The sequence below is a fragment of the Thalassophryne amazonica genome, chromosome 9 (genome assembly GCF_902500255.1).
Source record: "Thalassophryne amazonica chromosome 9, fThaAma1.1, whole genome shotgun sequence".
In the NCBI taxonomy this organism is placed as follows: domain Eukaryota; kingdom Metazoa; phylum Chordata; class Actinopteri; order Batrachoidiformes; family Batrachoididae; genus Thalassophryne; species Thalassophryne amazonica.
Genome location: NC_047111.1, coordinates 73,732,798 through 73,756,981, shown reverse-complemented (window position 1 = coordinate 73,756,981; position 24,184 = coordinate 73,732,798). Strand labels below are relative to the sequence as shown.

The 24,184-nt window shown below is 41.1% G+C and overlaps 1 protein-coding gene across 1 annotated transcript; it reads right to left on the bottom strand.

The window, feature by feature from the left end:
* Nucleotides 1–3,073: 3,073 nt before the first annotated feature.
* Nucleotides 3,074–22,741, bottom strand: inpp5kb (inositol polyphosphate-5-phosphatase Kb). Its single transcript, XM_034177441.1, has 12 exons — nucleotides 22,210–22,741; nucleotides 19,054–19,158; nucleotides 18,738–18,846; nucleotides 17,719–17,835; nucleotides 15,788–15,963; nucleotides 15,607–15,718; nucleotides 11,581–11,690; nucleotides 9,702–9,909; nucleotides 5,597–5,734; nucleotides 5,430–5,513; nucleotides 5,240–5,344; nucleotides 3,074–3,227 (listed from the first exon to the last, which is right to left on the bottom strand). Exons 1-12 carry the CDS (start codon nucleotides 22,428–22,430, stop codon nucleotides 3,147–3,149), a joined length of 1,566 nt encoding a protein of 521 aa, XP_034033332.1. The 5' UTR covers nucleotides 22,431–22,741; the 3' UTR covers nucleotides 3,074–3,146.
* Nucleotides 22,742–24,184: the final 1,443 nt, after the last annotated feature.

The following is a 24,184-nucleotide window of genomic DNA, read 5'->3' as shown; positions in this document are numbered from 1 at the left end:
TGGCCGGGGTTAGGGGAGGAGCTTGGGGTGGGGCTAGGGGAGGAGCCAGGGGCGGAACTAGGGGAGGAGCCGGGGGCGGGGCTTAGGGGCGGGACATACTGACGTCATCGACTCTGATTGGATGTGACGTCATAAGGGGCGGGGGCTCGGAGGCGGGACTAGGGGCGGGGCTTAGGGGGCGGGGCATAATGACGTCATCGATTATGATTGGCTGTGATGTCATAAGGGGCGGGGCTTGGATGCGGGACTAGGGGAGGGGCTTAGGGGCGGGACATAGTGACGTCATCGATTCTGATTGGCTATGACGTCATAGAGGGGGCGGGGCTTAGTGACGTGGCCGATTTTGATTGGCAGCTGTCACTTTTTTGACGAAAGGTGGGTCAGTTTTCTCTCTCACCTTCCTCCACTCTTATGTTACCCTGTGCTCCTCCCTTTTCTTAAAGTACTGTAGGTATTCACCACAGCCATTTCCATCCTTTTTGCAAAATCGACTACCATCTGTCCTTCCCCATTCCTATCCTTGATACCATATCTACCCATTACTTCCTCATCACCTCTGTTCCCTTCAGCAACATGCCCATTGAAATCTGCTATCACCACTCTTTCATACTTGGGCACACTCTCCACCACCTCATCTAACACACTCCAGAAATCTTCTTTCTCCTTCATCTTACAACCTACCTGTGGGGCATATGCACTGATGATATTCATCATCACCCCTTCAATTTCCAACTTCACACTCATCACCGTGTCAGACATTCGCTTAACCTCCAACACACTTTTAACATCCTCTTCCTTTAAATTGACCCCAACACCATTTATCTTCCTGTCCTCACCATGGTACAACTTGTACCCACTGCTGATGCTCCTGCTCTTACTTCCCTTCCACACACAGTATGTCTACCTTTGTCCTCTCCATCATATCAGCCAGCTCTCTCCCTTTACCAGTCATAGTACCAACATTCAAATTCCCCACTCTCATTTCCACCCTTCTAGTTTTCTTCTTCTCCTGCTTTTTGTGGAAACGTTCTCCTCCTCTTCTTCGTCGTCTTTGCCCAGCAGTAGCCCAATCTCCATCGACACCCTGTTGGGCAACAGCATCGGTGCGGACGTTGTTAACCTGGGCCTCGACCGATCAGGTATGGAAATTTGATTCTTAGTCTGCATAGTTGGGTTGGCTTGTTTTACACCAGATGCCCTTCCTGACGCAGCCCTCCTCATTTATCCGGGCTTGGGGCCGGCACTCAATGTACTGACTGCATACCCCATGTGGCTGAATTGGATTATGGGATATTTCAATAGGGCGAATAGGAAAACATACAGCCTGATTCATGTGTGCCAGGGAAAACAGACAGGATTTTATTTTCCATAGTTCTGGTAATTTTTTACAATATTGGAGTGATACAGAACTGAAATATTGCAGTGTCCGACCCCTAGGAACAAATTTTGTTGAAGAACTTTATTTAATTCAATATTCATTAGGACTCTGGACAATTTCATGTTGGGCTCAGCACATGCCTGTGACTAATTGACTGAATACAGCAGTTCAATTCAGTTTATTTATATACGTATAGCACATAATTCCAACATAAGTCACCTTAAGGGGCTTCACAAAGGAAAGGTACAATCTTACCACCTCCTGTGCAAGCACACTGGCAAAAGCAGTAAGGGACAGTGGTGTAGTGCATTTATAGTCCTGCATCTGACTTTGCACTCTACATGCAAACTAAAGTCATAGATAACTACAGATAGCCTTTTATCATCACACATTATGCTTTTCCAGTTGTAGACATCATGAATTTTACCATTTCAACAGATGACCAGCTATGAAGTATGGTTATGTAGGCTGTCTTGTCAAAAAGTATTCAAAGATTCTTCATTTCTTTGACAGCTTTTGTATGTTGTAATTTTCAGTATGTGCGACCAGTGATGCCGGTAACGCGTTACTCTAATCTGACCACTTTTTTTTAGTAACGAGTAATCTAACGCGTTAATCTTTCCAAATCAGTAATCAGATTAAAGTTACTTCTCCATGTCACTGTGCGTTACTATTATTTTTCATTGTGGGTCGATAACAGCATTAAACTTGGTCTGTGGGCAGGAGGTCGGGGTTCGACTGAACGTCCCACTTTCAGTGAGCTGTGAGCTTTTCATCCGCGGTTTTTTGCAGCTGCTCGACTCGTCCTCACCTCTTAAAGCGCGGTGATCAGCACACCTGCACTGAGCTTTACAAAGACATTTTTATACTTTTTTCCTCCTTTATTTAGAATTCTGATCTGAGTCGCTCTGTATCGTCTCGTTAAAAACAGCTGATCCTCCGCGACGCGTCAACAACTAACACTATTTTCCACTCAAATGCACCTAAACTCTCTTTCTGAGGACCACATGATGTGAAAACGCAATAAAACTTTCTTACCTGTAAATCTGGTCCTGTTTTCTGCATAAATAAATGTTATCCATTCTTTGTGCTCAAACACCAAAGCAGGGGCGAATCTAGATGGAATGGGGGCGTGGGGCAGGGATGTGCCCCCCCTCACAACACCCCTAGATTAAAGGTCCAGTTTTGAAGCCGTTTTGTACTACAACTACTAATACTGCTTAAAATAATAATAATTTCGACAAGTAAAATGTTTAGAGAATTTAAATGTTAGAAAAATGTTAGAATTTAATAGTTACATTTATAAACAATGTAGGTTTGAAATTGCAAGTTTTACTGTTACAGTGCTGTCAACAGTTAAATATGAGGTCAAGAAAGAGGTCTTTATTTTACTTTTTATAAAACAAGTATTTGTTTTCATTGAAGTCAAGAAAGGGTGACTATAAAGTGAGTTTTGGCAAAACAGGTATCATTGTCATGTTGACATGGGTTGTTGTCGGCAGCTGGGGAAAGTAACTAAAAAAGTAACTAGTAATCTAACGTAGTTACTTTTACAATTGAGTAATCAGTAAAGTAACTAAGTTACTTTTTCAAGGAGTAATCAGTAATCAGTAATTGGATTACTTTTTCAAAGTAACTGTGGCAACACTGTGTGCGACTGCAAAGGGCGCACATTCATTTCATGTTCCCAGTCTTTCCACTGGATATTCAACATTTTGAAAATCTGAACCAGTCCTGCAGAGGAGGACAATGTGACACATCTGCTGCATTAGTTCTGGTCTAATTTGTCCAGCCCGTTGATGATCTCAGGAGCAAGGTCTTCATTGACAGTGAGCCTGGACTGTAGAATCTGCATGATCAAACATTCACAAACAAAATAAACTCTCTTTATGGTGTGAATTGTATTGCTCTCACATAATTCCACAGCATACACATTTTCTAATTTAATAATAATAGTAATAATAATAATAATAATAATAATAATAATAATAATAATAATAACAACTAAGAACTGTTTAATGCCTCTTGTTAATGTATTTTTACATTTGTCTTATTTCTTGGTATTTTATTGAATGGATGCATTATGTATGCATGCATGCTCTCGGGCAGATGAATTTCCCCTAAAAAGGGGATGAATAAAGTATCTGTCTATCTATCTATCTTGTAGTTATTTATTTAAATAAAGTGCATCTGGAAAGTATTCACAGCGGTTCACTTTTTCCACATTTTGTTATGTTACAGCCTTATTCCAAAATGGATGAAATTCATTTTTTTCCTCAAAATTCTACACACAATACCCCATAATGACAAGGTGATTTTTTTTTTTTTTTAGATTTTTTGCTATTAAAAAAAAACAAAAAACCTAAGAAATCACGTGTACATAAATATTCACAGCCTTTGCCATGAAGCTCAAAATTGAGCTCAGGTGCATCCTGTTTCCACTGATCATCCTTGACACATTTCTACAGCTTAACTGGTGTCCACCTGTGGTAAATTCAGTTGATTGGACATGATTTGGAAAGACACACACCTGTCTACATATAAGGTCCCACAGTTGACAGTGCATGTTAGAGCACAAACCAAACATGAAATCAAAGGAATTATCTGTAGACCTCCAAGACAAATATGGGGAAGGGTACAAAAGCATTTCTGCTGCTTTGGAGGTCTCAAGTACAGTGGCCTCCATCATCCATAGATAGAAGAAATTTAGATCCACCAGGACTCTTATTAGAGCTGGGCGCCCGTCTAAATTGAGCAATCAGGGGAGAAGGGCCTTAGTCAGGGAGGTGACCAAGAACCCGATGGTCACTCTCCAGCATTCCTCTGTGGAGAGAGGAGAACCTTCCAGAAGGACAACCATGCATGCTAGCTCCCTGGTTCTTGGGCACATTTGTGATGGATTGATTGTGAACCCTGTTGCTGTGAAGCTTCCTCTGCCTGTTTTCCATGTGTCGCATCTACATCCTGTCTCATCTAGCTGTTTGTACCCTCTGGCCGATTCTCCCGCTTTGTTGGTGGATGACCTTCTCGCCTTTATTGTCCTGCGCCTCCTGGATGCCCATTGGGGCTGCAGTATCTGGTAGACTGGGATGGTTAAAGTCCTGAGGAGTGCACATGGGTCTCCCGGTCTCTGAATACAAATGTATGTATGAAGGTCTTATGGATTCATGGGGTCCCTGGACATAGGTCTTTGTTGATGCAGATTCCTTTCCAGGAGAATGAAGATGCAAGTCTTTAAGGACCCGGTACTTCCTGTCTTACTGTAGGTTGCGAGACTTGGATGCTAACCAGTGACCCAAGGGGACAACTGGATGCCTTCAGTACCAGGTCTCTTTGGAGGATTCTTAGGCATTTCTGGAAGATATCTGTGTCAAATGAACCAATATTTGGGAACAGATGATGCCCATGTTTCACCTGGCTGTGGCAGTTAGATGGCTGCTTTTGGGAGGTGGGGGATGGACCAGTTATCTGCTTTGATCGTTGCCATCCAGTACTCAAAGCTGTTCCATGATGTGGTGGATGCAGTGACTCATGGCACCAGCACATGTTCCCAGACCTGACCTGAACCTATTATGAATGCAAATTATTACTGACGCATTCATACACATGAATGAATGCTTCAGTAATCATTTGCATTCATAATAGGTATGTATTCTGCATACATGAATGCATGCATTCGTGCATATATTCTTTGCAACAGCTGAATGAAAGTTAACGTGAATTTCTCCAGAAAATGATATCATACAGGATTCTAGGTTAGCAATGTTTACTTCTGGTAACACTAAACACAAATATTGCAAATAACAGAAATACTGGTAACATATTTAAATATCTAATGCACAAGTGCACAAAATAATTCACCTGAAAGTCAGCACTGAGGCCAATGATGGTTTGCATGTTTGTGCTGTAATAACCCAAAACACACTGTCCACCCAGGAAAGGGATTTTTTCCTTATCCACATTTATCTGCAATCAAAACACATATACATATGTGCACAACTGAAGCATGCACTCACAGTTATTGTACAGTACATTTATATTTATATTTTACCTGTATGACTTCATTTATCTGCGGCAGCTCGCCCTCTCTGACCCAAACAAAGGTTTCATAATCAGATGCATTCTTAAATCCCACCTGCAGGACAACAAACCCATGAAGTAAATCTGAGTGTTTGGCCTCATCTCACCAGATGATTCTTTTCCCTCCATGATTTCTACCTTGTATAGGCCAATCCAATCCCAGGTGGAGGACATGAAGTCTTCCTGGACGGTATAATTAAGAAGTGCATCCTGGTCCGAGCTCCACACGCCCACAGGAGACATGTGGACCAGTGGTGTGTCCAGGTACTTCCTTAGCTGCAGGGAAGACACGAAACATTGAAAACACTTGAAACTATTACACCTTGTGGTGTTTTTGACTGATATCACCCATAGCAACCAGGCTACATCCATCCTATTGGGTGTAAATAAACCAAATTCTATGATTGTAAGAGCTGTAAGAAAAGTGCATTTAACTTTTCTGTGAATTACTTCTCAAAGTGGGATTTTCTAGATTGATGCTACACATGGAAAAAATTATTGACCTTGATGGAATGAGACTAGTGAGGGAAGCCACCAAGACACCCACGGGAGGTCTGAAAGAATTACAGGGTTCTGTGGATGTGAGTGGAGAAACAATGAATGGTTCAGCATTTGCTTGTTGGGTCCCCATTCACAGATTCACGTGGGGCAGAGCAGAGAAAGATTGTAAGACAGGAAAAAAGATCACATCCAGGCTTAAGTTTCCCATGTGCCTTCTGACAAACTGCAGGTGAAATTTCTAGGGGTGGGCAAACATAAAAAATCTTAATCGCATTAACTCAATGACTTTCTGTGATTAATCATGATTAATCACATGGTATATGTGAAACCCAAAAATGAATTCAAAAGCCGCTTAAAAGCACAGTTTTATTTGAAAATGTAAATGAACATTGCATATATTTGAAAATGTAAATTTCAACAGAAACACACTAATGAAATCAAATATAAAACCACTGGCAGGTCATTTGTTATCCTGTTTCATATCAAAATAACTGTTGTATGGTTGGGGGGGCCTGGCTGCCGGTTTGTTTGCCTTTTGTTTCCTCCCAGGTGGCGTGCATTTGGGACTGAGTGGCTGTGTTGCTGAGGCTGTTAGGACTTCACCCTGATCACCTGCGACTCGTCAGGACTCACAGCTGAGGTGCATCTGGAGGGATTGGAGTATGTTGGCATTTAAGACTGGAGTGCACAGTGTGTATTTGCCAGAGACTCGACCTTGTGACCAGACGGGTGAGATCGTCGTCTTGGGAGCCATCTCATCAGCAGCGGACGCTGAGAACGTCCAGGTTTGATGCACGGTCTGTGAAAGAGGAGAGGGTGAGGTCTCACGCTCGTCAGCACACTTCCTGAGGTACGTTGGATTTTGTGACTAACAGTTATACAGTCAGTAAATGTGGTGTCCCTCACACCTTATTGTATTGAGCTGTATGTTAGTCATGTATCAGCTTCCACTGCGGTGGTGATTTGTGAACTGATTGTTCCATGCCTGCAGGTTGGAAGCTGATCAGTAATCAAGCCAGGAAGTGTTTGCTGTTTGTACACCTTTAAGTGTTCTGTGTGTAGAGTGTGGACTCACATAATGGTTCCTTCTTTCACAGACTCGGTTGTTGCGGCCACCTGGGGGGTGTCGGCGGGGTCCTTGGGTCCGAAACAGCTTCTGGCTCCGGACCATTAGCGCTGCTGGGAGCGCACCACGCCAGACCGCACCTTTTATTATTCTTTTGATCACTGTTATGTATTAAATTCAGTTAGCCTTTGTACCGTGCTCTGCTTATTTCATACTGGGTCCTTCAAACGCTGGTCGGTTCTCCGAGCTGCGTCCGACACATAACAATAACAATATTCATGTCCATGACTAAATGTACTAAAACAAATACGTCACAGTTGTACACATACCACAATTTGATATGTGTACAATTATGATGTATTTGTTTTAGTATATTCAGATTTTGTTGTGATTTGAAATTTGAAATTGAACATTTTATTGAGTCTTAAAGTAAATAAATATGAATTTGGTCACTGGATCCTTAAACTTTGTACATAATGAACTCTATATGGTGAACCCTTGATCTCTGGACATAAATAGGAATAAACAAAATCTGTAGTTTTTGTCAAAAGCATTTCCTTTCAGTCATTATTGGCATGAATGTGTTTCCATATATCTGAGTTGAGCTTACAGCTGCTGTGCTTCACTTCAGGATGGAATTTGAAAATACAGCACGTTTCATTTTGTGAGGAAAAAAAAACGTTTTAGTCGATTGTAGTTTCTTGTCTGTATTACATTTGGAAAGAGGTGCTATTTTATTTAAAGCGGCGATTCATTTTGAAGTTATTAATTCCGACCGGACTCTGTCTCAGCCGTGCAGCGTTTCGAGCTGTGTGAACGGAACGGAGGACGATTCTCGTTTCTTGAAGCAACAAGACAAGAGTCCCAGTTAGTGACTTTAATCCACACAAAAGTGACTGACGATATTTTAATGGCTTTGCGAGGGGTTAAGAAGCGGCTTGCCGTTTCTTAAGAGCAGTGAATCAAAGAACCAACGAGCTATTGGATCGAAGCATTGCTTCAATGGTTCATGGTTTCAAAGTGGAGCCGCGCTGCAGAAATGGTTTATTACAGACCAAACCCTGAATATCCGACTTTATTTGTACGTCCGTATGACTCTGAAACTCGGAAAAATCCGTATAATTTACGGACTATAGGTTGCCATGAAAACCACCGAAAAGCTGTGTTCACCGCGGGGACACGTTCGGCTATTCGAGATTATTCAAGATTTTTTTTTTTTTTTTTTTACCGATGACGAACGATGCGTAAAAAAAAAAAAAAATTGACCGATGCAGCTGCATCGGTCCAAACCGGTCTGGATCCGGGCCTGATCCTGTAGAACTTTGTAACGAAAATGTCCATTCAAAAGTTCGGTGTCTTTCTGCATTTTGTTTTGTTGTGCATTGCATAGCCTGTACTTTTCTCGATCCTCGTGTCGTTTTTTGTGTGAATTCAGCGATCAGCAGGAAGCAGCAGCATAAGCTCGCCCCCGACTGACGCTTTCAAAATAAAAGGCAACGAGCAACAGTCATAAAAGGCTAAAACAAAAAAAAAAAACCCCCGCATCGTTAAGGGGAGGAACAAAATTGTCGGCGATAATGACCTCAATAATTAACGCAACGTTAGCGCGTTAACGTTGCCCAGCCCTAGAAATTTCACATGGTTCTTTTTTAAAGGAAATTTTCCTCTATATATCACTTCATCATGAAGTACCATAACTCGTGATGCAGCAGACAATAGCTGCACTATGTTCAGATTCTCCAAATGCAACAACAGACACCTATAACTCATTTAGAGTTGTCTGGGTGCCTCGGTGGCTTCCCTCATTAGTCTTCTCTTTTCTGATTTGGGGTTGTAGAAAAACTTTCCTCAGTTGGGGTTTGTTTTTACCCATATCAGCACACAGACAGTGACCATACAGTGGCCAGATAGAAGTCTACAGCTACCTTGTAAACAGTCAGGAGCATCTACACCCTTTATTTTCTGTACTTCTATCACATTTACTGTAGTCATGATGCCACAATGTTTACATTAATATCAATACCTCAGTGTGCTTATCTGGACCTGTGGATGTTAACAAAAACCTTTAAGAACTCAACAGTCTTCCAACAATGCCAATCAAGACATGTACAGCAAACTATGCAGTTATTAAGTCTGTGCCACATGTAGGCTCCCTATAGTGACTTGCAAGCACTATATACGTAAAAACCCATAGTTTTCTTGGTTCTTTGCCTTGTCAAGGAATATGCTGGAGCTCACAAGAAGTCAAGCATCATTTTGTGGTTTGTAAATCCATAAGCAAAAGAAGACTCCAACATGTTCTGTGATTTGAAGCTTGCTAACAAATAACCTGCATAGTACTGTAAAGTGCCTTTTATTTTCAACCAGCCTGCAGTTTCTGTGGTGAGAATATGTGCACACCAATGCTAGTTTCAAACTTGGATAGGTCACCTAGAATAAATACACGGTTTCTAAACATTCATTGCTGTATTCTGAGGAACGGTGACCACTGATGGACTGTCGGATGCCGACACCACAACTAGAGTGTAACACCCCAATTTATGAAACCATCAAAAATATTCTCATCATCAATATTACTGACAGTGTTTCCTTCATTAAATCCAATTTCTTATCCTATGTATTAGCTTCCTGTTTGTTAACAGACAGAGGTCTTTCTACACTGCGTTTTTTTCCTACCTCCACGCTGAAGGTTGCAATGACAGGCTTGTGGTCACTGACTCCATAGCTCATATCACTGGTATATTCATCTTGAGTAACCGTGATGGGATACTCGTGATCATCATCAGTAGAAGTCAACAACTTATCATCATTCTCTGGTGGTAGATATTTGGGTTTCATACGCCACAGAATCCGATCTGTCCAAGCAGGCTTCCTCTTCTTACTGCTGGCCAAAAATAGCAAATTATTGATACCAGGTTTTCCTTTGTGAAAGTATTGATGAATTAAGCCTCAGTGAGGGTCAACTGTCTGTAGAGTTTTTATTCATTCTGCCTACTTAAGGAGCACTGACTGGTAAAGTCAGGTGCTGACTGAAATAAAAATCTGCCAAATGTTGACCTTCAGTGGGACATTATCAGCCATTTAAATGAGAAGGAGTTGAACATGACTTACATACTTATTTTGTGTATGTCATCCAAGCATGCTGACAAGAGCCTACTTCCTATGGCTTAAGTAATGTGTTATTGTTAAGGGCCCCTTCATGCATAGCATGAATAAGTACAAATCAGGGTGAATCAAGGTGGAATAGCTCATATGAGCGAACCACAAAAACATCGAGTTGACGGGCAGAGGCGTGAATGAACTCTCTGCGACGGTGTCGTGCATGAACCCGCCGCAGTGTGAACACAGTGCGGGGGGTTGGTAAGGTTAGACCTTACTTGTGTGAAGTGCCTTGAGGCAACTTTGTTGTGATTTGGCGCTATATACATGAAATGAATTGAAATTGAGCAATCTGAGCATGTGAACTCTCCGTATCTGCATGGGTTTCCTCTGGGCACTCCGGTTTCCTCCCACAATACAAAACATAATTATTTAGGGTCTGCTGCTTTCTCTGCCCCTGACCGGGTGCTGGACTGTGGCTGCCCACTGCTCCTAGTGGTTAGATTATGTCTAACTGTAATTAGGAAATGCAGAGGACAAGTTTCGTTGTGGGGTCCCCTGCTGGAGCTGTTGCCCCTGCAACCCGATCCTGGATAAGTGGCTGAAGATGAGTGAGTATATATATATATATATATATACATATATATATATATATATATATATATATATATATATATATATATATATATATGTGTGTGTGTGTGTGTGTGTGTGTGTGTGTGTGCAATGACAATAAAGGCTCCATTCTAATCTGACCAGGAGCATTAAACTTAATTTCCACTTCTTTCCTCAGAAAAATAAATATACAGTGCATCCGGAAAGTATTCACAGCGCTTCACTTTTTCCACACTTTGTTTTTCAGGAAAATTAAGTTCAACTTAAAATGTCAGGACATACATTGTTTACGTTACTGTTAAAAATTCACTTCCAAGTGAGTATTGGCAAAACAGGTTACCATTTTCATGTTGAGGTGGCGGTGGGGTGGGGGTGGGGGGGGGGGTGTTGTCGGCAGCTGCTGGAAGTAACTAATAAAGTAAGTAGAAATCTAACTTAGTTACTTTTAAAATTGAGTAATCAGTAAAGTAACTAACTTACTTTTTCAAGGAGTAATCAGTAATTGGATGACAGTAACTGTGGCAACGCTGCACACATTCCCCTGGAGGAATGCTGGAGCTCTGACAGAGTGACCATCAGTTCTTGGTCACCTCCCTTACTAAGGCTCTTCTGCCCCGATTGCTCAGTTTAGATGTTCGGCCAGCTTTAGGAAGAGAATCCACCAGGATTCTTCCTAGAGTCCTTGCAAAGACTCTTCCTGATCGAAGAGTCTTTGCCGCTTAGTCGCGCGTCAGATAGTACTCTTACTTAACCCTCAACCATGTTTTAGTAGTGCTGTGCAAAAGTCAAATAGAAACGTGTGTGTGTGTGCGTGAGCACGCATGTGCGAAATATTTATTACCTGGTATCGTAGACATCAGAATGACGATCAAACTTGTAGGTGGGTTTAAATGTTAGTGGGCCTTCCTCAAATTCCTGTAGGAAAGGTTCTTTCCTTTTCATCATGTTGAGCTACAACAACATGAAATGCATCAGTAAATGTGTGCTCCATCTATCCTGTCCTGGTCACAATTACTGGCACCCCTCAATCATAAAGGCAAATTTAACATATGTTCAGAAATAAATGCAAATAAAACAGTTTTGCATAATCAGAATAATGAAATACCCAAAGCTATGAACAACAATACACATGCTTTCATATGATTAAACAATAAAAATTCAGGCACAGTTGATAGCAGCCTTTCATGAATTGACAGTACATCCTCACCGTCACACAGTCAGCTTTCATTCGACAAGTCAGGGGATGGATACATGAACATTTCAAAGTTTCTAAATATACATACATAGACTTCATATACATCAATCATTAAGAAATAGAAACCATATACAGTGCATCTGGAAAGTTTAGTACTTGTTTGATTGCCTGCCAGTGTTTGATCCTGCCTTGTTTTTTAGACTTTGCTTCTGTCTCTGCCTCTGAACTCCACCACGCCGTGTACCTGAACTCTGTTTTTGGACCTCCCCTCAGCATCACGTGTGTCTGTACCTACCTTCACCTCGCTGACCGTTACATGGTGTACTGAACCTTGTGCCTGATTAATAGGTAAAGCCTTTTTGATAACTCAACGTTTCTGTCTGAGCCTGCATTTGCATCCTACCACCTTCTGTGCCACGCCACCTCAAATCATGACATTATGTACGTGCGGTTTCTTAGGTGTTTTTTTTTTAAATAAATTTGCAAAAATCTAAAAAAAACTTTTTCACATTGTCATTATGCAACATTGTGTGTAGAATTTTGAGGAAAAAAATAATTTCATCCATTTTGGTATAAGGCTGTAACAAAATGTGGAATATGTGAAGTGTTGTCAGTACATTCCGGATGCATTTTATTTCTCTGGTAAAGCTGTCTAAAATAGGCAGGTATGATGGAGACTACAGATGGAAGCCACGTCCATGATGCTGAGTAGTGGGTGATGCAACAGATGAAATTTACACTATGCCTAGTTTCTCCAATAACAGTCACAGAAGCCCATGACTTCTTCAAAGGTGTCATGGGTGTCTTGCTGGCTTCCCTCTTGATTATATTTCTTATAAAGATAAGATAAACTTTATTGATCTCACAGAGGAGAAATTCACATGTTACGTCAGCTCTTAAAAAAAAAATACAGTCTTATTATACAGTTTTGAGAATTGCCTCCTCTAGAGATATTTATCATAGAGTACCAAACAGTTTCCATTTTTTGATTGATGTCAATGAAGTTTGAAGCATATTCATTCACTTGGAAATGTTTATATGTCCATCTGACATCTTCATTAAATTATTTTCTGTGAAAATGTTGATTTAATGTAAATTCAAATAATTTATGTCTGTTTTTTTCCATTTCACTACATGAAAGCATTTTTTTTTTCAATAACTGGACATTTTACAACCCCAATTCCAATGGAGTTGGGACGTTGTGTAAAATGTAAATAAAAATAGAATACAATGATTTGCAAATCCTCTTCAACCTATATTCAATTGAATACACCACAAAGACAAGATATTTAATGTTCAAACTGATAAACTTTATTGTTTTTGTGCAAATATTTGCTCATTTTAAAATGGATGCCTGAAACACATTTCAAAAAAGTTGGGACGGGGCAACAAAAGACTGAGAATGGTGATGAATGCTCAAAGAACACCTGGTTGGAAACAGGTGAGTGTCATGATTGGGAATAAAAGGAGCATCCCCAAAAGGCTCAGCTGTTCACAAGCAAACATGGGGCGAGGATCACCACTTTGTGAACAACTGTGTGAAAAAAAAAATAGTCCAGCAGTTTAAGAACAATGTTTCTCAATGTTCAATTGCAAGGATTTTAGGGATTCCATCATCTACAGTCCATAATATAATCAGAAGATGCAGAGAATCTGGAGAACTTTCTACATGTAAGCGGCAAAGCCGAAAACTAACATTGGATGCCCATGACCTTTGATCCCTCAGGTGGCACTGTTCCCATGGGATATAAAAGCTTTTCAGCCTACCATCCCTGTTTCTCAAGACCAGGCACCTAAGTGGCTCTACTCTATTCTACTCTTCCTTTTTTAGATATACCTTAGTATACATTAATATAGTTCTACCTTAAAAATGGAATATATTATAGTAGACATACCTTACTGAATTTTCATGTAAAGCGAAAACCATACATCAACAACATCCAGAAACGCCGCCGCCCTCTCTGGACCCGAGCTCATTTGAAATGGACAGACGCAAAGTGGAAAAGTGTGCTGTGGTCTGATGAGTCCACATTTCAAATTGTTTTTGGAAATCATGGACATCGTGTCCTCCAGAAAAAAGACCATCCAGATTGTTACCAGCGCAAAGTTCAAGAGCCAGCATCTGTGATGTATGCGGGTGTGTTAGTGCCCATGGGCAACTTACACATCTGTGATGGCACCATCAATGCGGAAAAATACATCCAGGTTTTAGAGCAACACATGCTGCCATCCAAGCAACATCTTTTTCAGGGACGTCCCTGCTTATTTCAGTAAGACAATGCCAAGACACATTCTGCACGTGTTATAACAGCGTAGCTTCGTAGTAAAAGAGTACGGGTACTAGACTGGCCTGCCTGCAGTCCAGACCTGTCGCCCATTGAAAATGTGTGGCGCATTATGAAGCGCAAAATACGACAATGGAGACCCCAGACTGTAGAACAACTGAAGTCGTACATCAACCAAGAATGGGAAAGAATGCCATCTACAAAGCTTCAACAATTAGTGTCCTCAGTTCCCAAACGCTTATTTAGTCTTGTTAGAAGGAAAGGTGATGTAACACAGTGGTAAACATACCACTGTCCCAACTTTTTTGAAACATGTTGCAGGCATCTATTTCAAAATCAATCAATCAATCAATCAATTTTTTTTATATAGCGCCAAATCACAACAAACAGTTGCCCCAGGGCGCTTTATATTGTAAGGCAAGGCCATACAATAATTATGTAAAACCCCAACGGTCAAAACGACCCCCTGTGAGCAAGCACTTGGCTACAGTGGGAAGGAAAAACTCCCTTTTAACAGGAAGAAACCTCCAGCAGAACCAGGCTCAGGGAGGGGCAGTCTTCTGCTGGGACTGGTTGGGGCTGAGGGAGAGAACCAGGAAAAAGACATGCTGTGGAGGGGAGCAGAGATCGATCACTAATGATTAAATGCAGAGTGGTGCATACAGAGCAAAAAGAAAAAGAAACAGTGCATCATGGGAACCCCCCAGCAGTCTACGTCTATAGCAGCATAACTAAGGGATGGTTCAGGGTCACCTGATCCAGCCCTAACTATAAGCTTTAGCAAAAAGGAAAGTTTTAAGCCTAATCTTAAAAGTAGAGAGGGTGTCTGTCTCCCTGATCTGAATTGGGAGCTGGTTCCACAGGAGAGGAGCCTGAAAGCTGAAGGCTCTGCCTCCCATTCTACTCTTACAAACCCTAGGAACTACAAGTAAGCCTGCAGTCTGAGAGCGAAGCGCTCTATTGGGGTAAAATGAGCAAATATTTGCACAAAACAATAAAGTTTATCAATTTGAACATTAAATATCTTGTCTTTGTGGTGTATTCAATTGAATATAGGTTGAAGAGGATTTGCAAATCATTGTATTCTGTTTTTATTTACATTTTCCACAACGTCACTACTTCATTGGAATTGGGGTTGTATTAAAAATTTTGATCGTACAAAAAATAACCTCACCTGGCTGCAGTAGATAGTTATTTTAGAGATATGGGAATAAACTAGTTTTCTGCCAGGGTGGTTGCCATCCAGGACCCAAGGCAGTTCCTTGGTGTCGTGGATGCAATGAGGCGTGGCAACAGAGCGTGCTCCCAGACTTCACTTAAAATTGAGGGGTGACAAACACTCGGAGTGTATATGTGTACAGGTACATGCTCGTGCTTGTTCTGGCACCTGGTCTTTGTCCCACAGTAAATTAAAGCGTTCGCTGTTGATGGACGAACGCAGAAAGTGCAAACCATGGTCTGAAATACGGAAGTTCAGGTCACCAAACCAGAAGACAACCCTACAAGGGAGGATGGAGCATCAGTTAAGTGACTGTATGTGTGCAGAGTAAATGTGGTAAGTGACTGACTTGTGGTCCAGGACATGTGATGTGTCAGAAATGTCAAAGTCTTGTACTTCCAAAATGTGCTCGAACTCATCAATTCGTTCCAGGGCATTCTTCATGTGAGCTGCTAGGTGGCAGTTGAGGAAGCACAGCATGTGGCCATAGAAGGAAAAACGCACCGACACGCCTCCTTTATTCCCCTAATAAACAGTGGGAGAAATATGTACAAAGCAGAAAGTGCAAAATATGTTTTAAAATACCAAATATACTAATGGTACATGGAATATACTGATGGTATAAAGACTATAAAGAAACAAAAGTAATTAAATGTGGAGTTTATCTGTCACTGCCATTTTTTCAGAAGTGTAAAAAAAAAAAGAATGTGATATTTCTTTGTGTTATACACAGTATGCAAATAAAACATATTCTGGAATTGGACCTGGACCATATCACCATTCTGATCCAGCCTAAGACTTCCAAAAATGCAAAAACCCAAAGTCTTGAAGCACAAGTATTGTTCAAAATCCCAAGGTTTTTAATGCATTTCAGAACAATTAAACCCTAACCTTAATCCTAATCCTAACATAGCCATCTAATTGTTAGGCAGCAAATATGTCAGGTTTTAAAGCTTGATCCGACACAGGAGACATGCAGTACTCCCAGAATTGATGGTCAGATTCAGAAGAAAAAAAAAAAAAGAGTCTGTCCCCATTTGCATATTGAAAAGAACACCTGCATATTTTTCTTACCAACTCTGACTCTAAATTAAAATGTAGTGTATATTTGCTCACTTACATCTGCTGCAATAATTGTAATGAGTAAATAAACAATAAATGTTGATTGATCTTAAAAAAACAAAAGGTCTAATATCAGCTGGATTCCAGGGCCTGGTTTCATAAAGCAGTCTAATCTTGTTTAGTCGAATAAACTCACTCAGGTGACAAATTGTTTGATGTTATTCATTGCACAAAGCACTTAGTCAGCTAAAGTTTTGCGTTACCCAACTAAACTTTTTAGCCTGGTAGAGAGGAGGCTAATCTTATTTTAGTTGACACAACTTCAATGCCTTACCTCAAAAAATGGCGGCTATCATGTACAAACACTCAAGACCACCCTTATGTCTAGCACTGCAGTCTCTTATACAAAGAGACTGGTAGTGTGTTTTTGAAAACATGGCTGTGATTGGTCCATCTGATATGTCGGCTGCTATTGGCTATCACGCCACCCTCTGTGATTGGCTGTGGCGTAACCGCCGAAAATGTAAATTGGTTCACTCCTCCAGAGACTGTGGTACCAGTGCTACATTGTAAACAAAGGCTGCAGCCAATCAGCAAAATGTCAGAATCCTGACTAAAAGTCACATGACCAAATAACCTGATACCGGCTTCTTTGCATTGGCTGGAGGAGTGGAACCAACTTACTTTATGTCACTCGTATTCCTCCAAAAGGAGAGCTTCCTCCGCTTTTGGCCATGGTTGTAGCAGATGACGACTGGCATGATGGGTTTGTGACAGTTCTGACATTAGCTACTGGGCGTCACTGTTACGCTGAGCAGCGTTGTGTGCACAAAAAGGCTTGTCAGAAGTGTAGAAGAAGAAACTGAAGAGTGAAACTGCTAGGCTAAGTGCTAAGCACGCCAGTTAACAAAACAAAACAAAAGGCTGGATAGTTCATGACAACAACCAACCTGGAAGGAAACAAAACTGTCGCGCACTGGAGCCATCTCTTAGCACCTCAAGTGCAAGGCTATTATGCCCACTAAAACCATGTAAAACGGCTAATCTCCATGTTTAGCCATCAGTGTGACGGATAATATTGGGTGACTAACCATAGTCGACTAAGTAAGTTTAATAGACTGAAATATCAGATTGCTTTATGAAACTGGCCCCTGGTTGCTTGAAGATATCAGTAGGTTGTGTACAGTGCTGATCAGTGCTTCCATGCTAATTTCTTACCCAGTAGCCAAAGATGCTGGTGCGAGTGTAGGTGGTCTGGATATTTCTGATGAAAGGAAGGTGAATCTGTTTAGTGAACAACAGCAGCAGCAAACCCTGCATCCTCACTGATGTAACCTGAAGAGACGGAGAGAGAAATAATTGTTCAATAACATCTTGGGGAGCAGTGGGGGGGGGGGGGGGGGGGGGTGATGATCCTTACTTATGTGTCAGTCACATGTCATAGTGCCAGCAAAAATCTGGTTTTAACCAGATATCCTGAATGAGTGTTTCTGAGATGGGTTTGAAATTGAGCACGACTGGGTTAAACCAAGGACCACCCACTTTTCTCGATAAAGGATTAGCTCCTGTGCACATGACAACTTGAACAAAATGGATTTTCACCAGATCCTAACTGGACATCCCTTGACCAGTAACATACAGTCTATATGATAGCAATCATAGCGGTGTCATAGATTACGTGGGGGCTTCCCCTGACTTGGGAAGTACACAGCGATAACCAGTCATAGCATAGAGGCACAGTAATGTCAGCTACCTGCTAATCCGTACAAAATAAACCAAGATAGCAGAAAATGCTCATTTCTGTATAAATCTGATATGTTTCTCATATAGTTTGTAAAGGTTACAGAGAAATACACACTTCTAAAATCTAAAAATGCCATTTTTGTAACCAGATGATACCTTTGAAGTGATTTACGAGACATCTTTATGGATGTTGCACACATATTGTATATGCATTATGCAGGGTCAAAGGTAATTTCCGGTTCCCTACAGATAAATATGTTCACTTAATTAAAATGAGCTGTAATTTTTCAACACATTTAAAAACAACAACAGCAAAAAAAAAAACAACAAAAAAAAACACACAAAAGCCCAACATTATAATGGTTTTGATCTCCCCACCCACCCCCCTCCCCAAATAAACAAAAACTAAGGGGGTCAGCCCCCCTGGACTCCCCTCTAATTCAAACCCTGCACACAGTGTTATTTTAATTCTTTCTGCCTCTGCTGTCTCTCACCTTCACAAAACCTCTGGGTGCCAGTGTGTCCATGAAGACATGGCTCCAGGAGTCGTCCACAATGAGGTCTGAGATGAACCTTAGAGGACTTGCATTCACCTCCTGCAGACTGGCAAATAAATAAAATAAAATAAAATAAAAATACAGCATGCTGATATCCTGGTGAAACTAGTGGATTGTTATAAAACCTGCAGCTTCTTTTTGTGTCTCTATTTTCTTGAAAAATTTATGACAGATGGAGTATATCTTAAGTAGAGGCCAACTACAGGTAAACCTTAACATTCCACTGGTCAGCCCTTTTAGATTACTCTCTCACCCGATAACATAGAGATCTGTGGGTGGCTGCACATCGAGCTGCAACAAGGAGGTGACATCGTCAGGAGGCTCTGCAGTGGCCACATTCCAGGTCACAATGTGCAGCCTGCAAGGCAGCAGGTGTTAGTAAAAAAATTATCAATGCCATAGACTAGTTGAAAAAAGTGAGATAAAAGTATATTTTCAGTATTGGTTATTATTTGGGCATCATTTATAGAAAGACTTTAAGTTGGGTTTGAATCTACAACCTTGTGACACTGAGGCAATAGCACTGCCATAGTACCACTACTGAAAACCTACAGGCTGCATTACAAGAACTTATTTTTCTAATTTCTCACTCAGCTCATGGACAGAGTTACAATTACACCATTGGTGTTAAATCATTGTTGATAGGAGCTGAATAAACATTGACATGATCAACTCTGAGACCCAACTGCAACACTGTGTAAGTTCTCACACTCAGAGTATTAAAAGTGCTATGAATTAAATTATTGGCTGCTATGTTAAACATTAACATAGCAACCGACATCTATTGTCTATAAAGCAACACTCCCTCTGTGCTCTTAGCTTTTCCATCTCATATATACAGTATTGGTCTGGGCATACATGCACATTTATTGCATGAGATTCTCATGTGTGCCCTGCGACAGACTGGCATCCTGTCCAAGTGTACACTGCCTCACTCCCTGCAACTGCTGGGATAAGCAATAGCTCCTCACGTCCCTTAGTTGGAGTAAGTGGGTGTAGAAAATGGATGGATTTCCATGTATGCATGTGCTTTTTCATGATTAGTGCACGTGAGCCCAAGCATGTGAAACCATTGCCCTCCCCACATTTGAGACAGCAGCACATTTGAGACACTAACACAAACCACACTTTAAAATAAGAAAAGGATGCAAAGCTTAGGAATTGTCGTCATTTTTTCATTGCTTGAAAACGAGGGGGGTGGGGCCGACAATACATAAGAAATGCTCTCAGAGTACATAGATATGCCAAGGACTGAAACACTTCTAACAGGATTTGGAGCATGATAGGGCTGGACACAATCTCTGGACACGGACACAGAAGATTGGCATTAAAAACTCTTTATTGAGAAGACGCGTAGAGTCCGGTACACAAAAAGGTAGTCAGCAAACAGTAACAGTAACCAAACCATGAAGCAAAAAGTAGTGTTGGGCGAAATGAAGCGAGGCTCCGAAGGCTGTATCGAGCAAAAGGGGGCGTGTCAAATGAAGCCCCGCTTCGAGGCCTGTATCAAACCACGTGACTACAGCTAAACAAGGCCTCGTTTTCTGAAACCACGTGACTGCTTCGTTGAGCGATTCGATTAGCTGAAAAGCGCTCGAAAAATTCAGGAAATGTTTGGTGCTTGCCCGGTCCACCGCGTGGAGGAGAGTGATTGACAGCAGCATCAGTATTAAAAACAAAGCTTACAATGGAGCCATCCAAAAGGCGCAAGACATCTCCAGTTTGGGAGCATTTTGATTTAATATCTCCCAATAAGGTAAACAATATAAATATAATAAATGAACAACCATATACAGCATTTGTATACAGATATATAAATATACATATAAGGAGAGAGAGTGTGTTCAGGTTGGTCTTTTAAAGAAAAAGCTCACTATGTTATTGTAGATAAAGTGCCGGCTTTGCCTAAAGGAGCTGTCTTACAGCAACAACACAACATCAATGTTGTGACACTATCGTGCGGTACATGAAAATGTACAGCCACAGCCCAGGCCAAGTAACGTATTATCTCTGAATGTATATATATATATATATATATATATATATATATATATAAAAATAATTCCCATTAAACAACTAATTCATGCACATCACTGGAGTGTCACTAACGTTTACACTAAATACTGAACGAGGCCTCACTTGGCCTAGGGCCACGTGACTGGTTCATGAAGAGATTTACATACATATCTGACACGTGTACCATTGATAGAAGACTTCTAGTCAGATAATACACATGGGGTATGTCCTAGTGGATACAGCACTCACCTGCTGCACGGAGATCACAAGTTCAATGCCTGCAGCTGGGATGCAATTTTATGGATTGTTTTAAATTGTTGATTATGGACTTAGCAGCCCCTCTCTCCCCAAAATAGTCTTTCATTGTTATAAATTATTTGAAACCACTCATTTAAAAAAACAACATTAATATATGTCTCAAAACTAATGTCTAGGGCCTTATTTGTTTAATTCACTCAGTCATTTGTTTAATTCACTAAGTTAATGAACAATATTATTCTTGGTTTATTAATTTATTGTTTCAAGTATTTATTTGCACAATTTAAGTTCAAACATCAAATCCAGGGGGTCGTTAGAGTAAATCCATCCTGTGCATTTCTTTCTCCACTTGATGGCAGTACAGCAAACCAAGCGCTGCGTGAGGCCTCGAGACATGTATCGAAATGTTTGATGAAAAGCCTCAAGTCTTGAATGGGGCTTCATTTGCCCATCACTAGCAAAAAAGGCAGAAGGTTCAAAAACACAGCTAGGCAATGCAGACAATAAAAAAAACAAACTCAGAAGACAGACCGAAAGCAAAGGCAACACAGCACAATGACCAAACAGGGATGAATGAGAGAAGAGACACTTAAATACAGAGTGTAACGAACAGGTGATGAGGAACAGGTGTGAAGGAAAGCTCCAGAGCAGGGCGGGGAATCCAGGAGGGAACCACCCACCACCAAGCATCCAGATGACAGACAAGAAAATGCAGTAACCTAAATCCCAAGCAGAAAAATAACAGAGAAAACATCACGCAAACACATCAAAAATACCAATCCTTCAGTGGGCAATATTAAAGAATATACAGACTGACCCAAAATGTAATGGTTTCCGTAGGTTAGGGTTAATTAATCAATGCTTCATGAAAAATCTAAATTCACATGAATGAAAATGTATCCTTTTAAGAGGCTGTACTGAGCCACATTTTTAAAGAAATATGACAAAATACAGCAAATATGCAAAATTCTCTATATAAATATTTTTTTTACTTCAATAAAAAACAAGACTGCATCCAACAGTGTTTCTTTATCCAGGTTTTTATGCTTATCAGACAAAAAAAAAAAAAAAAAAACTAAATAAAAAAATCCTCATTCAGTGTGCAACACATCCTGTGTGTGTGTGTAAAATCAACCTGAATGCATCTGTTGGAATGAAGCATCCGCAGAGCTGGAACGCCTCATCCAGTTTGTGAGACACTTCTTCACTGGCTTCATCATCAGAGCTCATGTCTTCTATGCAGGTCAGCAGCTGGGACAGACGCTGCCGGAGGACCATCTTGGACCTGGAGCCCTGAGACGTTGAACTGCTTGTGCTGTTTGAACGGGCACGCAGACTCTCTGGTAGCAGATCCATCTTTGGAATTTAGACTGCAAGAAGATCTTTGAAGAATGTTTGTCCCAACAGGACAAACAATCCAAATCCAGTTGAAGAAATATTTTTTGGCTTGGATCCTCCTCAGATATCTGGAATACCTCAGCTGGTTTAGCTGCAGACTACGACAGGCCTCTACTCTGTTCACGCTAGTGGAAATAACATGAACTGATGCCTTTGTGTAAAGTCTCTCTGGTTGTGTTTTGGGAGGATTCTGTTTTGGATCCTCCAAATGGACCAGGAGGTAAGACTTGAACATCCACAGTGGAGCTGGTCTGTGGTGAAGTAGTCTGGTTCCTGTGTGGATGTGCAGTAATGGAGAAAAGACCAGCAGAACATTGAAGTTCACGTGTGTAAGAATGAGGCTGATCTGGACAGTAATCACAGCAGGAGACGACCACGTGAACTGTGTATGGGGGGGACCTGACCCTCTCACCACTGGGGCTATTGTTGTAGGCTTCAGATCCCTAAGAGGTTTATGCTCTGAACAATCACTCATTAATGAGGGCACAACCGCACACAACACTTCCACAGCTTTTGTTTATCCTCAATCTGTTACTTTCTCAGTTAGATCAAAGGTCACTGACGTGACCCCCTTTCCTCCCACAGAGATCCGAGCAGCTGTCTGCAGTCTGTAAGCTCAACTCCTAACATTTTAGTGCTTTTAATGAGCAAATGTTCAACTAAATGTGATCATAATTGCCTTTTTTTATTACTTTTTTAATTCATTTTGTGGAAGAGGGCAAGTTTGATTAAGACTCTGCAATGCCCTCTAATCCTAATTGCCTTTTTGTAAAAAGGAAATTTTTGGTTAGGACTACACAATGGCCTCTACTGCCTCTAATCATAATTGGCTGCTTTGATGAGGGAAATGTTTGGTTAGGATAAAGTGGTGTACTTTCACTGCAGCAGGAAGAACTGCTAAACTGCCAGCAGATTTATGCCCCGTTTACACCGGACTGAGATGTAAATAAGACCTACAAGATCATGAAATGTTGTCAGATCTCACAAGTCTTGGCTGGTCTCCATTTCGATCTGTTATTTGCATTTACACCAAGCTTGCATCACGACTGAATTGTGCGAGTGAAATACACGATAATATCCGCAATCATTGATGCAAATCCATGCAGAGTCAATTGAGAGTCTATTACGACTCACAGGATTAAGTTGAGAGTGAGTTGAGACATGTGAGAGTTTATCAAGACTGATTATGAGACCCATGTATCTGTTAACAGTTCAGTACACTCGCACACCTGTTGGAGACTGATGGAGAGTGATAGCGACCAAGAGGGACTGTTTTTCTAACCATGGAGACCCCATTGAGACCAGCCTGCAATCCCAGTGAGAGTCAGTGGTAATGAGGGCAAGCAGAGGACATTTTTCAATCACAGATCGGTTATGGACTTGGTGTAAAGAGGGTGTTGCTCCCAATCCTCCCACCATGGTTCCCCCCGTACCAAACCATGATGTCCAAACCGTGGTATGAACAGAACCATGACCTCTGTGTACCTTTCCACCCTTAGTCATCAGATGTTTTAAAAATTGAGGTCTCTTTAACGTGTGATCTTTTCTGTGCCTGGTGAGCTGGACTAGCCAATGTTTGGTAGAGGCATGGACCCAGACCGGACTTACTGCTGCAATGTACAACCAGAAGAATAGTTGGTATGTAATATGTATTGGACCTCTAACAACAGCCTTATCCATACTCTTAAGTGGTGAGCTGTAGACAATAATAT